Source organism: Penicillium bovifimosum (genome assembly GCF_028826915.1).
Source record: "Penicillium bovifimosum strain IBT 22155 chromosome Unknown utg000002l_segment0_segment0, whole genome shotgun sequence".
In the NCBI taxonomy this organism is placed as follows: Eukaryota; Fungi; Ascomycota; class Eurotiomycetes; order Eurotiales; family Aspergillaceae; genus Penicillium; species Penicillium bovifimosum.
In genome coordinates this window covers 3,637,398-3,654,763 of record NW_026622711.1, presented here as the reverse complement: position 1 = coordinate 3,654,763, position 17,366 = coordinate 3,637,398, and the positions used below count along the sequence as shown (strand labels likewise).

The following is a 17,366-nucleotide window of genomic DNA, read 5'->3' as shown; positions in this document are numbered from 1 at the left end:
TCTCCCTTCCCTTTTATTTCACATCTCGTCTCTCTGTGAACTCAACCTTTCATATTTTTCTTCTTCCATCACAACTCTCCTCTCTTTTATCATATTCCCCTACTACTTCCCTTCATCTACATTCTCACAGACTTGATCATGTCATACGGTGGTGGTTATTCTCGCGGCGGCGGTGATTCCTACCGGTAAGTTTCTGATCCTGATAGCGTGCAGATTATGGACTATGTTCAGTCCTAGTCTTCATCAGCTGCGTGGCATATCTGGCAAGTTCCTTGAGCCTACAGTCGCTCTCAGCGACGTTGGGCCTCGGGATTGAGTTTTCTCAACTGCCAGGGGCCACATTTCAACTTCATCACAGAAAGAATCATCGATGCTAACTTTTTCTCCAGCTCCCGTGGAGGTGACGGCGGCTACTCTAATGGTGGCGGCGGTGGTTACTCTGGCGGCGGCGGCTACGGCGGCGGTGGTGGTTACGGCGGTGGTGGTTACGGCGGTGGCCGTGGTGGTGGTGGTTATGGCGGCGGCGGTGGTGGTTACGGCGGCGGTGGTGCCGGTGCCGGTGGTGACCGCATGTCCGGCCTCGGCGCTGGCTTGAAGACTCAGGATTGGGGTAAGTCAATATCACCGGAAGGGAATCTGTTTGTTTATGCAATACTAACATCGAATCCAGATCCTAGCTCTATGCCCAAGTTCGAGAAGTCGTTCTACAAGGAGCACCCCGATGTCACAGCACGCTCCGAGGAGGAAATCCAGGCTTTCCGCAAGGAGAAGGAGATGTCCATTCAGGGTAACAACGTCCCTCGTCCCGTCCAGAACTTCGACGAGGCTGGTTTCCCCGCGTACGTGCTGTCTGAGGTCAAGGCCCAGGGCTTCAGTGCTCCTACCGCTATCCAGGCTCAGGGCTGGCCTATGGCTCTGTCCGGTCGCGATGTCGTCGGTATCGCCGAGACTGGTTCTGGAAAGACCCTGAGTTACTGTCTTCCCGCTATTGTTCACATCAACGCCCAGCCTCTCCTCGCTCCTGGCGATGGTCCCATTGTTCTGGTTCTGGCCCCTACTCGTGAGTTGGCTGTCCAGATTCAGGCCGAGATCACCAAGTTCGGAAAGTCTTCCCGCATTCGCAACACATGTGTCTACGGTGGTGTCCCCAAGGGTCCCCAGATCCGTGACCTGTCTCGCGGCGTTGAGGTCTGCATTGCTACTCCCGGTCGTCTGATCGATATGCTCGAGGCTGGTCGTACCAACCTGCGTCGTGTCACATACCTCGTTCTTGACGAGGCTGATCGCATGCTTGACATGGGTTTCGAGCCCCAAATTCGCAAGATCATTGGCCAGATTCGCCCTGATCGTCAGACGTGCATGTGGTCCGCTACCTGGCCCAAGGAAGTCCGCCAGCTCGCTTCTGACTTCCTGAACGACTACATCCAAGTTAACGTTGGCTCCACCGACCTTTCCGCCAACCACCGCATCACGCAGATCGTTGAAGTCGTCTCCGACTTTGAGAAGCGTGATAAGATGATCAAGCATCTCGAGAAGATCATGGAGGACCGCTCCAACAAGTGCATCATCTTCACTGGCACCAAGCGTGTCGCAGATGAAATCACCCGATTCCTTCGCCAGGACGGATGGCCTGCGCTTTGTAAGATTCCATTCCTGTCACGCTGTTTAAATCAATACTAACACACATCCTAGCCATCCACGGCGACAAGCAGCAAAATGAGCGTGACTGGGTCTTGAACGAGTTCAAGCAGGGCAAGAGCCCCATCATGGTGGCCACTGATGTGGCTTCCCGTGGTATCGGTATGAACAAACTACATCCCCCTTCCTTTCCTCCCTCCCCCCTTTTCTTCTCCCCTTGGGGCCCTTGAGAAACACTTACCCGTGTTGACGTTGTGTGATACAATGGCACGATGCTCAACTCTCTCGAAGCACGTTGGTGTACACGCCGCGTCCAGGCGTATCTGGTCATCCTAAATGGTTTTCATGCCAAGAGGACCTTGGACTCACAGTGCAGCACAGCAGCAGGCACTCTTGCCTGACTTTGATTCTCCATCTCTTGTGTGACAGACTCGTAGGAGAGTCGAAGTCTTCTCTCACAGTGTTGTATTTGAACTGTTGAAGGCTGCATTTTTTTCCAAGGTTGCTCTAGGACCACGATAACATCGCCAATCCCATGGATTCGCTTCCCTTGGGATTTTCTTCAAAGAAAGAATTTTCTTCAGAGAAACCCTTCAAGAGAGCAGTGATGCATCAAGTCCTGCACGGCGGAGAAAGGGTCCTTTGTGACCATACTCCTCATATTCCCACTAATGGTCTCTTTGCTAACATACAACTTTCAAGATGTCCGAGACATTACCCATGTTCTCAACTATGATTACCCCAACAACTCGGAGGACTATGTCCACCGTATTGGTCGTACCGCTCGTGCCGGTGCTAAGGGTACTGCCATTACCTTCTTCACCACTGACAGTAAGTTTTTCATCTCGTGTCTCGAACCTCAGCAACTTGTACTAACCTTGCTTCCTCTAGACTCTAAGCAGGCTCGTGATTTGATTACTATCCTCACTGAGGCTAAGCAGCAGGTTGACCCCCGTCTTGCCGAGATGGTCCGCTACGGCGGCGGCGGCGGCGGTGGTGGCCGCTGGGGTGGCCGTGGTGGCGGCCGTGGCCGCGGTGGCTGGGGCGGTCGCGGCGGCGGCGGTGGTTTCACTGCCTCCAACGCTGCTCCCGTCGGCGGCAACCGTCGCTGGTAGATTCCTTGATGCCCTGCTGCTTCTGCTCGTGTAGTAGTCCCCGGGCCTGTATTGTGCTTGTGTCGGTAGAGCTTCCTCTTATTCCCTTTTGCGTAACTCGGAACGGACGGCGTTATCTTTGTCTCATAGATATTTCTTTACTTGTTCTTTTCTATGTCCTTTACGTCTTCGGCTACCAGGGATCTGACCGGTGCCGGAATCCTACTCATCCATTATTGTGGGATCTGATGGCTTAGATTCCCACGACAAAATGCCTGCATGTCTATTAGTTTCAAAAGTTCAAAGTCTCAGAGCTCGCTGGAGACTCTAATTTCAATCGCATCAACTTTTTCAATCAACTCGGGTTCATTTCGACTATTAGACGTATCCAGTCTTACCATGTCCAGGTAGAGAAGCAAGTGTTGCAACTTTGGAATAAAATCACTTCCCGGTATCAGAACATAAGAAGCTACTTCATTTGTCTGCCCCGTTGCTGTCACGAACAACCGCCAGGATCGTCCACAAGATCATAAGATGCAGAACCCATAACTTCCAAGTCAGACAGCAAGACCCAGATATCGCTTCATCCGATCATAAACATAGAAACTCGTCGCCACCATAGGCGCCATTTTCACATATCCAATATTCAATCCAATAAAAAACCCTCTAACACCTCTCTCTCGAAAGACCCGCTGGCTCGTCTCGACAATGCTCAAGCGGTCACCAACAACACCCGCAACCTGTATCCGTCGCCGAACAATCTCAATCGGATACGAGACCGTCTGAGCAACTATACCAGCAAGAGCCCCACAAGAAAGCTGCGCAACAGCAGTAAGTCGTGTAGAAGATCCCGGTTCTAGTGTATGCGGCGCAAGAGCAGGCGCACGAGCCAATCCTTAATTTGATCATGCGTCAAAAACGACATCCCCGCATACGGCAGTATCCCCAACATCGTCGGTGCAATACCTCTATAAAGATTCGAGAGCCCGGTCCTGCCTCCAGCTGTGTTCTCGGAGCATATCTTCTGCGTAATTCCCAGCCATGAGGAGGAATGTTTCTGTGTTTCAAAGGCGAGACGTGTGCGGATTAACTCAAGTGGATATGTGAGTAGTGTTGAGATTGCGCCGGCTATACTTCCGCATAGAAATCGGCGCGAGGGTGTTTCGTTTTCGGTTGTTGTGATTATGGCTTCGCGGAGCTGTTCGTAAGCGAGGAAGTTTATGGCTGCGTATGGGAAGATGCGGAGGAGGCTTGCTGTGTGGCCTTTGAAGAGGGCGGGGAGTCCGTGGGTGGTTTTTATGTGTTTTGCGGCTTTGAGGGGGCCCGTCCAGTGTGTTGTGTACTGGATGAAGGTGGCGTGGGAGGTTTGGAAGAGGATTCGGACTCTTTCTAATGGGGCGACTATTGTTTTGGCCTGTTGGTATGCTCTTAGTGATTTGCTGGCTGTTGGTTGTATAGAGGGATGGACTCACGGCGCAGCCTGCTATGCCTCCTGCTAGGCCGTTTCGTATGATGAAGTCGAGACTTCGAGTGGATTTCTTTGGTCGGGATGTACAACCATGCTGTGGATCATCTATAGATGGATTATTGGCATCTGGAGCAGTGGTGCCAGTGACACTCATTCTCTGAGGGGTCCTGTCCTCTCTTGCTCTTGCTCTTAGAAGGACTGAATTTAGAAAGGGCCTATCCTATTGAGGTGCCTTCGGGGAAAGAAATGCACGTGGTTATCTCCTAACTCCGGCCCCTTGTTACCCAGTAGCTTCACATGACAATTCCCCGTTCAACAATCGATGAGGTTGGGCTTTAATGAGAGTCTGCTGATGATAGATAAGATAGAGCAAACATATTTCCTGCTCGTCAATATAATATATTGAGCTCTGTGATTACTGGATGTACCTATATCCTTCGTCACAATCCGATATGTACCTTGACCTGCGGGTGGGCCGGTGGGGGACATATCATGACAGTACTAGGTATGCCAACACTGGAATTCTATGGAATATCGGGCACTGTGTAGGTAACAATCATCCTACACCCGAAGGTAGGTAGCTATCTCTGTCTGTCCTTCTTTTTACGCTCTTGGTGTGACCTCTTGTATACTAGTTGGACCGGTGCCGGGCTGGCACTGACATCTGCTCTAGCCTTCCAATCCTTACCCAATTGACGCAAGCGCTCTACTAAACAGTGATCAGATCGTACTCAAAAGCCGCCATTGTTCACATGAACTAGCATAATAAGTGGCTGTCCTCCGACTCAAGCGTTTTGATCGCGCATGGGCCAACATTCAAGCTTTAAGCTTAAGCTGCTCACGGAAAGTCTGTTGTGGATTCCTTTAGCGCTAGATATATGACGTATCAATGGGAGGTATGTGAGCAACACCTGCAGAAACTAGGTACGTCCAGATCACAGTTGGAAGTTGGTTGCTTTCGTATGGGGTATATATAATATTCCTGCGATATATGCCGTGATTACCAGTCTTCTCCACCTAGGCAATTTATAGGTGAGGGAGACATTGCATATGCATAAAAACCAGAAAGCTCCATGCAATGAAGGTACATAAGTATAGGTATTGATCCCATCTATAAACGATAACAATATCCCCGGGTTCCCGAGGTCAGCCAACACCCGACAATCGAGCGTCCACACCAGAAACTACCCGAAAGAGACCTACCTGCATATCGCATGGAAAACACAGCAGGAAATTATCCCGAGTTCTTCTTTCTACAGCCGGAGCACAGTTACCCTACAAATTACTTAAACAATTTGGCAATTGCCTAGAACAGCGAGGTGCGTGCAGTAGCGTCCCATGCCATAAGAGGGAGGGTTCAACTCCCGTGCCTAGTACGGATGCATAAGCGCCACTTTCTCTTTGAATGTCACTCATCCGTCGGTGCACGTCGGAGTTCCAGGAAAAGCGGGCACGTTGTTGGCCCAGAGTTAAATCGAACGTCAAAAATCCCAATTGCCGAGATTTGCTGGAGCTAACAGTGGCTGGTCAGCCTGGTCTTGGTTCCGCTAGTAAGACGTGGCGCTTCTAGGCAATGCGCCACAGTACAAACGGAACAAGGGAAATCTCTTGGAGTCTTGGTTGTAAGTTAGGTTGTACGTTGTCTAGAGCAGGCGTAGAATATGCATGGAAAATGTAACTCTGGCTCCTGGGACTCGGGTTGGGATTACCCTTAGGGTGGTTGATTCTTAGCGGAATGTCAAAGCTTTAGTATAGTTAGGGTTCGGATTGAACGCCTATATTCGACAAAGTAGATCGTATATAGTAGTCAACATTATTTATGCACAACAGACATGATCTTCAACGAAGTGTCACTTCCCAGCCCAAAGTCAATCTACATACTGAACTTCCTTTCCACCGTGGACCCCTGTCTCCCTTACCCAATCCCTGCCAATAACATCCTCAGCTCATTGGTGTAAGTATTCCAGTCTCTTGCCGATTTCATCAAATTTAACGTCAATACTGCGTATTCGCTCCCTACCCGAGGTCTCATGGGATATTTTCAATCTTAGCCTAACCCCCCGTGGAAACTCAACGTGAAAACCAGTTACCTGACCCCTCCCCGCTGGGTCCACAATTAACAGCTCAGCGATCATCATCTGGGGAGGTGCCACACCAGGTCTCTCCTACTGCGATCTGCCGAAGTGTTAGCGGGTGAGACTTACTTTCTCCGGTGTAGTCTGGCATCTGACCTTCATATCGCCGCACTGGCCAGATGTGGAGTCTGGGAAATTGCGCTACTGTTTTTATTTTTTTCCTAGTAACGCCCAACCGTTTAGATAGGATCTCGGCACGTTCGTGGGGTTCGATTTTGGGCTACTGTATGCCGTATGCACGTCTACTGAGTGGTTTTTGAGGATAATTGCGGGATAAATTCCATACCTCGCATATTCAAACCCGATGCGTTTGGGCAAAGGAAATAACGCCAAGCCTGTCTCTCTCATGATCGCCCTAAGCGATTGAGGGTTAACCTGAGCTTAGGCACCGGTAGGTAAACACCCCGGTTTATCCGTACAGTAGGCTCGATCAGGCCAAGTGGGAACCGTTTCCGCTCTGATGTCCCTACGATGTACTCCGTATGTCTGCGATGTTGTACTTAATACTTATACCTGAACTCGCTTAGAACTGTCCCATGGGTGATGGGAAATGTCGCCTAACCTGCAGAAATGGGCCCCACGTGCATTAAGTAACACAGAAACCTTCCCTGTCGTCTCGTGATATGAGACATTCAGAATTGCCGTCTTCTACCTTTGATCTCTCCGCAGCCCGAACCTAATATTACAGTATAAAAAGCCACAGCCGCGAAAGGCGCGTATGCCACAACATTACACAGTACAGCATCGTCCAGCGTTCCTACAACACTCGACATAAAAGAAGGCAGAAAGACGAGATCGCGCCAAGTCCGCTTCGACAAAGCGTTGCTCTGATTCGATCGATGGAAGTTACATATCCCGGAGCTTTGAGCAAACCAGGGACATGGTAAAAATTGGAGAAGACAATTGGAGCCAGGTCTGGGTCGATCGTCCGAATTTCAGACTCAGATCATTGCCTCCAGAGGCTCCAGGTGTACGGAGTACAACCTACTGGATCCCAGAGCGGCTGCGGCGTCCAATGATTGAAGCGCTATATGAGCTTCGTATCGCTCCCGGTCTGCTTTTTAACCCCGATTACCCGCACTGGACTGTGTGTTGTCCGCGCGGAGTCCGTCTGGTCCCACTGATTTACTTTTTCTATTTGTGCCTTGGGAAACAGTAAGAGGGAGGGCTATCCATTGGTCCATCGTATATCGTAACTGTTATACGATATTGTATTGAGATGCAGGGGGTTGAGTTTTATGAAATGAATATCATCAGCCTTGTGATTCGTAAAATAGAAACAAATATTCCACTTGCTTTTTCCTCACCGGCGGGGGAACAGGTTCCGCCTGCGGGGTGGGATCCAGACCCCGAGAACGCCAATCATCGTGGGAGATGGTCTCCCGAGCTGAGAGTCCTGCATCTGGCGTTTGTTTATGGTTAGGGGACTTTGATGGTAAAGAGCTGGTACGATACTTCTCCCCCATTTACTCTATTGCGATGCTGAAAAGAAAGAGATGAGAATACTAATATGTGCCCCGAAGCGAAATGATAGGAATATCTTAGGCGGAGCGGAGTCCACGAGTGGATTCCGAGAATACACTGCAGTGACTGAGCATGGAGCATGCACTGATCGTACCGGAGAGCCGCCGAGTAGCGGGTGGACTCGCAAATCAATCCCGCTGGGGACTGATAGCCCCCTTTCTCCTCTTTTCTTCCTTGGTCCGGAGATGGTGTGCTCTGTGCTATAATTATCATATGGACAATTAGCTGGATAGAACCACTGTTGCCGTATTCGAACTTCGAGTGGAAGCTGGAACCATGGGAGATGTCGCAGGGACGGAGTCCTCCGCCTGGAATTGAGGTTATCTTGTCTAATAAAAACATAACCTAACGTATTGGCTTTTTCATATGCAGGAGATTGTAGACTCCGATCACCGGTATATCTTGTTGTTCTCCAGTCCCCACCGACGCGTCTAGGTATTGTGACGGTTTCGCGACCAGATATCAGAATAGTTTACCATGACTCGAGAATCTTCAAAATAAAAGGGCAACATGACTAGTAGCGTGTAGCCTGACGATTCGTACCCATTCAGCGGTGTCTGAGGACAAGCGGCATGCCCGCCGGTGTCAATCGCACCCCAGTAGGCCTCTTTAGACCAGATCTATGTACAAATGTTCAAGGACATGTGGTATGGTCGCTGGAGCTTGTAAAAATATATTGTATACCAAATACGTGTATTCAAAGTGCAACGCTAAACCTCCTTTTCAGGAAAAGAAGCTATCACCGGCTTCAACCGCCGCGGCTTTGAACCTTTCCAAGGTTCACAACAGACTTTAACGCTAGACTTGAACAAGCCAGGCCCATCGACCGAGCTTCTCCAGTCCCCACAATACCCTCAACCCATTTTTCCTATTGGTCGGCAACAGAGCTGAGTGCCTGCTTTTCTCTCGTCCACATTAGCCCTGGTCTTCCCGAGTCCCATCGCTTCTTCTTTCCCCGACCTGCGCTACTCCCTTTCCTGCCTTAGTTTCCTTCCAAACAACGGTAAGTGCCCCTTAGTGTTTGCAACTATCCCTGATTGAGACTCGGTTCCCTCTCTCGGTTGAGGTTCCTCGGGCACGCCATTCCTAGTGCCATCTTACTTGGTCAGGCTAAAGCCCTCCCCTGGCTTTCCCCCTCTCTGACACATCTTGGTTGGTACCCACGCCCTACACGCTAGGTTCTCCTCGAGGCACCGGGTTGCGGGTAGACTAAGAGGCCTCCAGTTATGAACCTAACCAGTAGCCTTTAGCAAAAAACAACAACATCTCTACTTTGTCTACTTCATTTATGATTTTCTCCTTCATTGTCATGGAGATTTTCTTAATAAGAGGGGGATTTATGATGAGAAAATTATTGCCACTTCTCTCCTGGAAGGGTCCGCTTTTTCTTTTTTTTTTTTTTCGCTCATAAATCCGAAAAGCAAAATTCCCCCCAATCGTTATCACGGAGACATGAAAGCTTAGCCGGTAACGAAGGCATTGAGGGGAAAAGGGGCCAAGCCAGTCAAATATCGGAGACTGATGTGGAAAAAGAGAATGGTCCGAGATCGAAGAAGCAATCATTTAAATTATTATTATTTTTTTCTTTTGCACTTGATATCGATCTCTCCTCGGGTCTTTGACTTTGTGGTCATAGCATTCCCCTCTATCAAGTGTATGAGCCACACTCAAACTGCAGTTGGTCCTGCCGATATCCCATGTTTAAATGGGAGAACGTATGGTGCACTGTATGCTGTATATAACTACGCAGTATAAATGCCAAAATCAAAAGCAAAGAAAAATAAACCAGAAATGCAAAAGCAATGCAGATGTAATTTTTTTTGCTCGGCCGGCCAACGAATATCGTCCACCAATTAATTACACGGTCCACCAGGATCCACTGTATCCTCGGATCCCACGAGCATTGCTTTCCCTCCCTAATCGTCTCACCTTTTAGGCCCGTCCAAGTCGCGTTGAACTCTTGACACCTTTTTTTTTTCTTTAGTCTCCGTCTAGTTCCTTGCCTAGTATCTTTCCTCCCCGTGGTTATTTTTCCGCCCCGGTGCCTCGTGCTTACCGCCACCTGCAAGGCATCATCGCCCGAGTGAGCTAAGATTAAGCATCTTGGTATCAACCTCTTTTTTTTTGGATTATCATTTTCCATTTTTTCCCTCCCTACGTTCAAAGCTGTGCGCTTTGACCCAATTCATAACATCTTGAATATTGTGAATTAAATCTCCTTTTTTTTACCTTCACTCCTCATCCTCTTCCCTTTCTACAACTCTCTTATCTCAAAAAGTATCAGTGCGCGAACCTGTTTGATCAGCGTTTCGTAACTTGACAACTCTCAATTTCCTTCTCACCGAGGAATTGAACCAAAAAAAGGTATGTTGACAAAGAAACATCCTAGATCTAAGGTCAGCCACGATCCCAACGTGGCAACCTAGTCTCCCGTCCCCTTGCTTGAAACGTGTCGGACCCGACTCGTCAATTCCCCCGACTTTTCCCAAGACACATTGTTGTTGACGCGTCTCCACAGAGTTCTACGCAGAAACTTTTCTCCATAGATTCGTCGGCAACATTGCGCGCGAATCTTTTCTTTTATGGACAACCGGCCCGCTTCCGAGTACGCACAGCCAGGTTCGCACCACTCAACCACCGTTGCCGACGCACCTTCTGAACAAAAACCTGCAGACCAAACTGCTGCTGCCAGTGCTCACTACACCCCCCAACCCGAGGTCCGCCCTGCACCACAGTACACGCCACAACCTGAGGTTCGACCCGCCAATATTTCTTCTACCAACACCCCTCAGTCGGAATACGGTCTGAACCCTCCGCCGACCGCCCGTTCGCCTGCTTATCAGGAATACCTCCACCGCCCTCCTCAATCCTACGCTCCCTCTTCTCAACCCGGCGGTGCGGCAGGTATGGCCCAAGCAACAAGTCCGTTTATCAACACCCTGCCTACGGGCCAGCGCAGTCCGAACGTAAAGTCTGACGCGCCCGTTCCTATAGATCCTTCGCTCCCGGCCAACAGCCCCACCTACCCTCCTCCCTACTCTCCTTACCAGCCTCAGGGGCACGAGATGGCGCAGTACCAGGGTCATCCCCCGCCACCTCAACATTTGTATGCGCGCCCGGATTGGCCTCATAGCTATGGACAACAGCATCATGGTCTGCCCGGTCCTTATGCCTCCCCAGCTACAACGGTGGGTCTTTCCCTCCCTTCTTACTGCGCTCGCAGGGTCGCTGATTTGGAATTTGCTCTTCTTCTAGGTCTACTCATTCGTCCCAATTCCTGGTGCACAGCAACACAAGCGTCCCCGTCGTCGCTACGAGGAAATTGAGCGCATGTACAAGTGTGGATGGAACGGTTGTGAGAAGGCGTATGGTACTCTGAACCACTTGAATGCACACGTGACTATGCAGTCGCACGGCGCGAAGCGTACTCCTGAGGGTAAGTTGATATTGTTTTTCGCAATAGTCAATGTCTGGTAGCCACTGCGACTAGGTTCTTGAATCTTTGTCGCAAATGGCTGGATCGGGTTAGCGCCGGCCGTTGGACGCTAGTGAGTTACACTAGACGTCGCGGGACCCGCAGTAGCGTGGTCGATGGCGTGGAGGTTAAGCTTGCCTCTTATCCCTTCCCGGCCGCCCCCTCACTACCAAAGCATGGTCGACGCTAGTTTCCTTCCGGCAAATCATTGTTCATTACTAAGTACCCTGCTGACTTTGCCCTCCCCAGAATTCAAGGAAATCCGCAAGGAATGGAAGGCACGCAAGAAGGAGGAAGAGGCCCAGCGCAAGGCTGTCGAGGAGCGTGAGCGTGCTGCCGCTCAGGCTGCTCAGGCCAACCAGGTCGAAGCCCCCAACACCTCCGACGCCGCCCACGGACAGCCACCTGCCTATGCCAGCGGTGTCCGCCCCCAACTCCCCCCTATCGGATACCAGCCCGCAGATAGCCAAGTCCCCGGCCAGTACGGCGGACCCCCCAGTGGTGGCATGGTCTACCAGAACAACACACAGATGGCCTATCCTCCCAACTATCCTCACTCTCCATACCAGAGCGGACCGGTGTACCCGCAACGTGAGTAATGCCGTCACCTTTTCTCAGTACCAGGATCGACCCTCTGGATTTCTTCTCGACAAGGTCATCCTCGCCCGACCTGATCTGTGCAGCTGATTCGTGAATTCGCTACGGCTTCCAGAGACTCAAACCGCCAGCTATCCGCAATAATACGTTCCCCGTAATCAACCTCCTATTCCGCCTGCACCGTCAGACCCTGCATTTGCTTTTCCTTTCTAATCACGATATCCCCCGTCCTTGGCTAATGTTCTCGTCCTGGATTCCGCATGCCACCCCCCTTCCCCCTACCTTCTGATCCCAAGTCTTTCGTGCTATGATACCAATCTCTGCGGCTTTCAATCCTGATTTGTTCAAGAGTGGCTTTTCCGGCTTCGTTCAATACCTGCCATCCTCATTGCGTTAGATTGCATCGAGCTGAGAGGTGTGCTGTCTGCCCTTCTTCGCTCCTCTCTGCTCTGTTCTCTGCTCCAAAGTTGATGCAGATGCGGCGCATTTTCTATATTTATTTCGCGTTCGCTGGGTTGTGACTCCAAGGATGGTTGGGCGGTGGATCTTTTGCATCTGTTACTTATCGCAGAAACTTTTTCTCCCCGAGCCCTTTACCAGGGAGTTATTTGTTTCAGTGATTTCCTTTTATCGTTTTGTATCAGTTAACTTTGCTACATGCAAGTCCATCTTCGCTCTACTTTCTCTTCTTTTCCTTCTGATAACGTACATTATGTTACATTGACTTATACTCCTATCTGATAAATGTGTATCATTCAACCCGGGTGGCTTGTGTTTCCTCTTCGCTGTACCATCTTCGGTAGGTTTGGACGTTGGCCATCATTTCTGCCTACAACTGATTTAGACAGTCATTTACCATTCAGAGGACAACATAGCAAAGGTAGAACTGGCCAAGTTTTGAATCCACAAGGTAGCAGTGATTACGAATTATCTTAGTTTCTGCTAGTTACATGCAGCCTAGTCTCGATTGACAATAAGACAGGAAAAGATAAAGATAAACTAAGCAAAAGACAAAAGGCCATCCAACAGCCCAACATGGGAATTGTTACGGAGTACATACTGCATACATAGTAGACGTGGAGAATGGAGATCGTCCAAGTCACACAATTAGAGCCACCAGAGCTTAACAAGCCACCCAACCGCAATGAACACGAATGAGGTTAGTCCCATACCGGCCCGGGCCCCGAACCATGTACGGAGTACCAACCTTCAAGCTACCAAGTAGCTTGATGTACGCATGCAACTCGGATCCTTGGAACTACTGCGCAAAGGTGCATATGCACTACGCGTACCTGACTAGAACCGAAGAAGTAAAGCCTGATCACTACATGTACGCTGTACGCCGTACATGAGACAGGAGACTAGTGCAACGCAACCGTCTCCACGTGGTGGGCATTAGTATCAGCCACCGATATCATCGATGGTGGTAAATTTGCGTTTATAGAGTTATTCCTAATCGTTTCTAGTCTACTTCCTGTTCTTACCTAGTCGGCCGCGTATGCCTGGCATATGTCACATTTCTTATTTCAAGGTTTATCTAGTCTGTGCTCCACTGGTTGCTTTCTTAGCTTCGGGCTAGTTCGTGTGCTTTGGATTCCTGGGTTCTTTAGCCTGTGCATGGGGTGTGAAGTGTGCAGGGGATGGGCTAGGTGGGTTTCGGGGAGTGATCTGCATGGATTCTGGTGGTATCATAATACTGTGTAGGGCTGGCGTGAAAACTGAACATCGGGAAGGTTGAAGCATGATGGTGGGTTTGGGGCCTGTGGTGGTGGCTGGATATTAAATCTCTGACGATAGAAGCCAAGACGTAGAGTGTGACGTAGAGGTGTTCCATACTAGGCTCTATCTATGTAACTCCGATGTAGGTTGATTTAGAGTTGTCACTTCTTCATCCACGGATCTGCTTGCGGAGCTACTTAGAGCCCGCGCAGACCCATGAAAGGAATCTGACGCACAGAAGTCTCTGGGAAATGTGCTCTAGCGCTCCCGTCGAGGCCCGCAGGGAACATGGGTTGGTGGAATGGGGACTAAACCACTTGTAGTCTAGTTGGATCTGATAGAACCTGAGGTATCAATTGATGTATGAATGCCTCAGGCATAGATATTTATGCCTGATAACTCGGGAATAGAGTCTAAGCCCGATATAGACTAGCCCCCGATTACCTTCTGCGAAATTGTTTTGCGATTCAATCTCCGACAGGTCAAAACAGACGTGACGCTCTGTTTCTGCTGTTCTTTCATTTTGCCATATTATAGCCCTTGCATTATCATTCCTTCATACTCGCATTGTGCCGGACACAAGCTTTATTCCGACCCGACGACCATAGCAGCCAGCTATGCTATCACGGTTTCCAGGGTCGCTCGTGAACAGAGCTTTGCGCAGCCGACTTCTCTCCGCACAGCAATACCGGGCGACGATTTCAGCACGACGACTTCCACAGCCATTGATTGCATCAAGACTATACAATGATTCGTCCCTCAAACAAAACTCCCGGAGTACCTACGATACTCGCCCCGATGACCGGACTTTTCGGAAGCGCGGTTTTCCATCTGCGCCAGGGAATAAAAGGACGGATAGACGGACTGAGTTCTTCAAAACAGCAAAGGGAAGAGCAGCCTTGATGGATATTGCATCAGGCCGGGCTGTAGGTCGTCAGCATGATGATGACGAGGTTGCGGAGATCGGGGGTCGGGAGACTGAGGCTGCTGAAGCCGAAGAGGCAGCGGACAATCCATTTGAATTTGATATCTCTGATACTCCGGATGATGAGGTTCCGGATAGTGAGGCTCCCGGGGTTGATGCACCTCGTGGAAAAACTTTCGATAGAAGATCCGATCGTGATTCCCCGAGAGCGAAAGTCACACCCAAGATTATCAATATGGAATTGAAATGGATGACCGATCCGATGGACTTGACGCAGCGGGTTGAGCGCCTTTTACAAATCGACGATGCGGACAAGGCTGCCGCACTGGTCAGGGCTGCAACGGCGAAGGGCATGAGAACCGGTAGTGCCTGGGTACTTCTTATGAGATATTGCTTTGAGATGGACCATCCGCAGGCTGCGTTTAAGTTCTGGAACGATGTGAGTTTCATGTTCTCCTTCGGTTTATTTGCGTTGCCGCGGAGCGAGTTGTCTAAATTCATATTTTGGACTGTATGCTGACAGACTTTCTCTCACAGATGAAAAAGCGTGGCGTGAAGCCGGGTGAAAAAGCGTACACGGCCATGTTGACGGGTCTCAGTTCCGCGACAGTCACAAAGTCTCCGGCTACGATGAAGATTGCGGAATCTATCTACCGCTCGATTAGCGCTCCCAATTCTGGAGTCGAGCGTAGTATCATCCACACCAATGCGATGCTTTCAGTTTGTCATCGCCATGGTGATATGGATCAGCTGTGGAAGATTATCGCCGACACACCGGAAGAGGGACCAAATTCTCCCGATACTACCACTTATACGATCATCTTAAACGCTGTCCAATTTGCGAGCCGCCGCGATATCGCTAAAATGAGTCCCGATGATATTGATGTGATTCTCCAACGAAAGAAACAAGTTATCACCGAAGGCAAGCGGATTTGGGCCGATGTCATCTGGCAGTGGAAGAACAAAACCCTAGAACTTGACAATCAAGTTGTTAGCGCCATGGCCAGCTTGCTTCTGGATGGCGCCAGTGATATGGATTGTTACAATGTCCTCGAGCTGTACAAGCAGACCATGGGGATTCCCATATTGCAAAAGCGGCCCGCCGAGGGCGCGAGCAGCACGCGTCGCAGGATCAGTCGTGAGGACCAGCAAGCCATACAGAATGCCGAGGCAGCTCGACAAGAACAGCTGGAAGATGTTCCGTTTGTAGATGAGAATAACCAGCCATTGGATTCATCGAGTTCATCAGTGCCATCAACTCCGCAAGTTGAAGCAGAGGTGGCAAACGTGGAAGAAGCGGAGGACTTCTCGGAACTCTTCAGCCCTGTCGTCCCCGATACGGAGGGTCTAGAATACCTTCGACCAGACAGCAAAGAACTGACTCATATATTGAGTGCCTGCTTTACCATGACCCAAGGCCTTGAGGGTGGTCAGGCCTATTGGAGTTATCTGACCCTGAAAGACATCCCCCACCGCTTCGAACCTGACACATACACCTATATCCAATACTTCCGCCTCCTCCGCCTCTCTCGCTCCAGCAAGGTCTGTGTCAAAACCTTGCGGGATCAGATGATTCCCTCCGGCCAAGCAACCGGATTAGCATTCCACCTCGCTCTCAGCGTCTGCCGCCGTGATCGGCGCAACAGCTCCATCCTCCTGCACACAAACGAGCTGATGTCTCTGATGGACAAAGTCCTGGTTCTACCCGAGCTCCGAGTCCTCGACGGATACTTGAGCATTATCCAGAAACTGGCTGACTCCCCTTCCTTCCTCCTCAACCTAAGAGGCCTCGAAGACGAAGCTTCCGACTCCACCAAAGAGAAGAAAAAGTCCTCACTGCCAGCTCTGAACAGGAAATTCCAAGTGAGACTGCGACTAACCGCCATCAACGTCCTACGCCCCTATATCCTCCAGCTACACACGGCTCTGGAGAGCGTCCTTGGGCTCGGACACCTGGATAAGAGCCCGAGATATCGCTTCCCGAGGGATAAGGAAGGCGTTGAGGCTCCTCTCGACGGTACGACAGCTGTCAAGCTAATGGCGTCCGTCCGTCTGCTAGTCGACGAGACGCTGCATCTGGATGCCTCCAAGAATCTCATCACGAAAGCCGAGCGCGAGGCGCTTGCCGCTGACTCGGCCAGGCTGAAGAAGTATTCTGGCAGGCAGACCATTGAGGCTCTCCAGAAAAAGAAGATTTACCCCACGTCGCAGCAGCTGCAGGAGGGTCGTCAGCGCATTAGGGAATATCTGCGGGCTGCTCAACAGTCTAGTGAGCCGAGTTGGGGCTCGGCACAGCGGAAAGCAGAGGCTAATTGAGGCTTGAATGAGTCTCGGCCTTTGTTGCTTCGAGTTTTTGTATAATACTTGTACCTATATCACACATTGGGGGCATTATAGATGGCGTTGTCTATTGGTATCATGTTCATAATATCATTGGTACATTCTCTACTTCTTAAACTTGGATTTCAATTAGATTATAAGGGATTTCCTCACTCTGTCACCACCTAGTTAATTGATCCTGTTGCTTTAGATGTACTCAGAAAGAGCATGGAAAATATTCCGCTCCAATCGGGGCATTAAAAACGACATCGTCACGCAATCTGACAGCCGATGATGAAAGCGACAATCCACTGCCCCCCAATACTGATATCCTGCGACCAAACAAAATGTGATTCGACTGACGATTGTTATTGATGTGTCGACATCACGCAGTGTATTAAAGCATTCAGATGATTTCGAAGTATCCACATCAACAGAATGGCGAATGTTTCCTCTACGGCACACCATATAC

General features: G+C 50.1%; 4 protein-coding genes across 4 annotated transcripts; 3 read left to right on the top strand and 1 right to left on the bottom strand.

Moving 5' to 3' along the window:
• Positions 1-138: 138 nt before the first annotated feature.
• Positions 139-2,753, top strand: N7515_002571 (DEAD-box ATP-dependent RNA helicase DBP2; the record flags this gene model as incomplete). Its single annotated transcript, XM_056663315.1, has 6 exons — positions 139-185; positions 390-610; positions 671-1,639; positions 1,693-1,800; positions 2,341-2,469; positions 2,530-2,753. The coding sequence occupies 6 exons, from the start codon at positions 139-141 to the stop codon at positions 2,751-2,753; spliced, it is 1,698 nt and encodes a 565-aa protein (XP_056525428.1).
• A 536-nt stretch (positions 2,754-3,289) lies between these two features.
• On the bottom strand, positions 3,290-4,354 carry N7515_002570 (uncharacterized protein; the record flags this gene model as incomplete). Its single annotated transcript, XM_056663314.1, has 3 exons — positions 3,290-3,550; positions 3,619-4,146; positions 4,205-4,354. The coding sequence occupies 3 exons, from the start codon at positions 4,352-4,354 to the stop codon at positions 3,290-3,292; spliced, it is 939 nt and encodes a 312-aa protein (XP_056525427.1).
• A 6,087-nt stretch (positions 4,355-10,441) lies between these two features.
• On the top strand, positions 10,442-11,933 carry N7515_002569 (putative C2H2 transcription factor (Con7); the record flags this gene model as incomplete). Its single annotated transcript, XM_056663313.1, has 3 exons — positions 10,442-11,047; positions 11,115-11,295; positions 11,584-11,933. 3 exons carry the CDS (start codon positions 10,442-10,444, stop codon positions 11,931-11,933), a joined length of 1,137 nt encoding a protein of 378 aa, XP_056525426.1.
• Positions 11,934-14,267: 2,334 nt separating this feature from the next.
• Positions 14,268-16,891, top strand: N7515_002568 (pentatricopeptide repeat-containing protein; the record flags this gene model as incomplete). Its single annotated transcript, XM_056663312.1, has 2 exons — positions 14,268-15,014; positions 15,113-16,891. The coding sequence occupies 2 exons, from the start codon at positions 14,268-14,270 to the stop codon at positions 16,889-16,891; spliced, it is 2,526 nt and encodes an 841-aa protein (XP_056525425.1).
• Between the last annotated feature and the right edge of the window lie 475 nt (positions 16,892-17,366).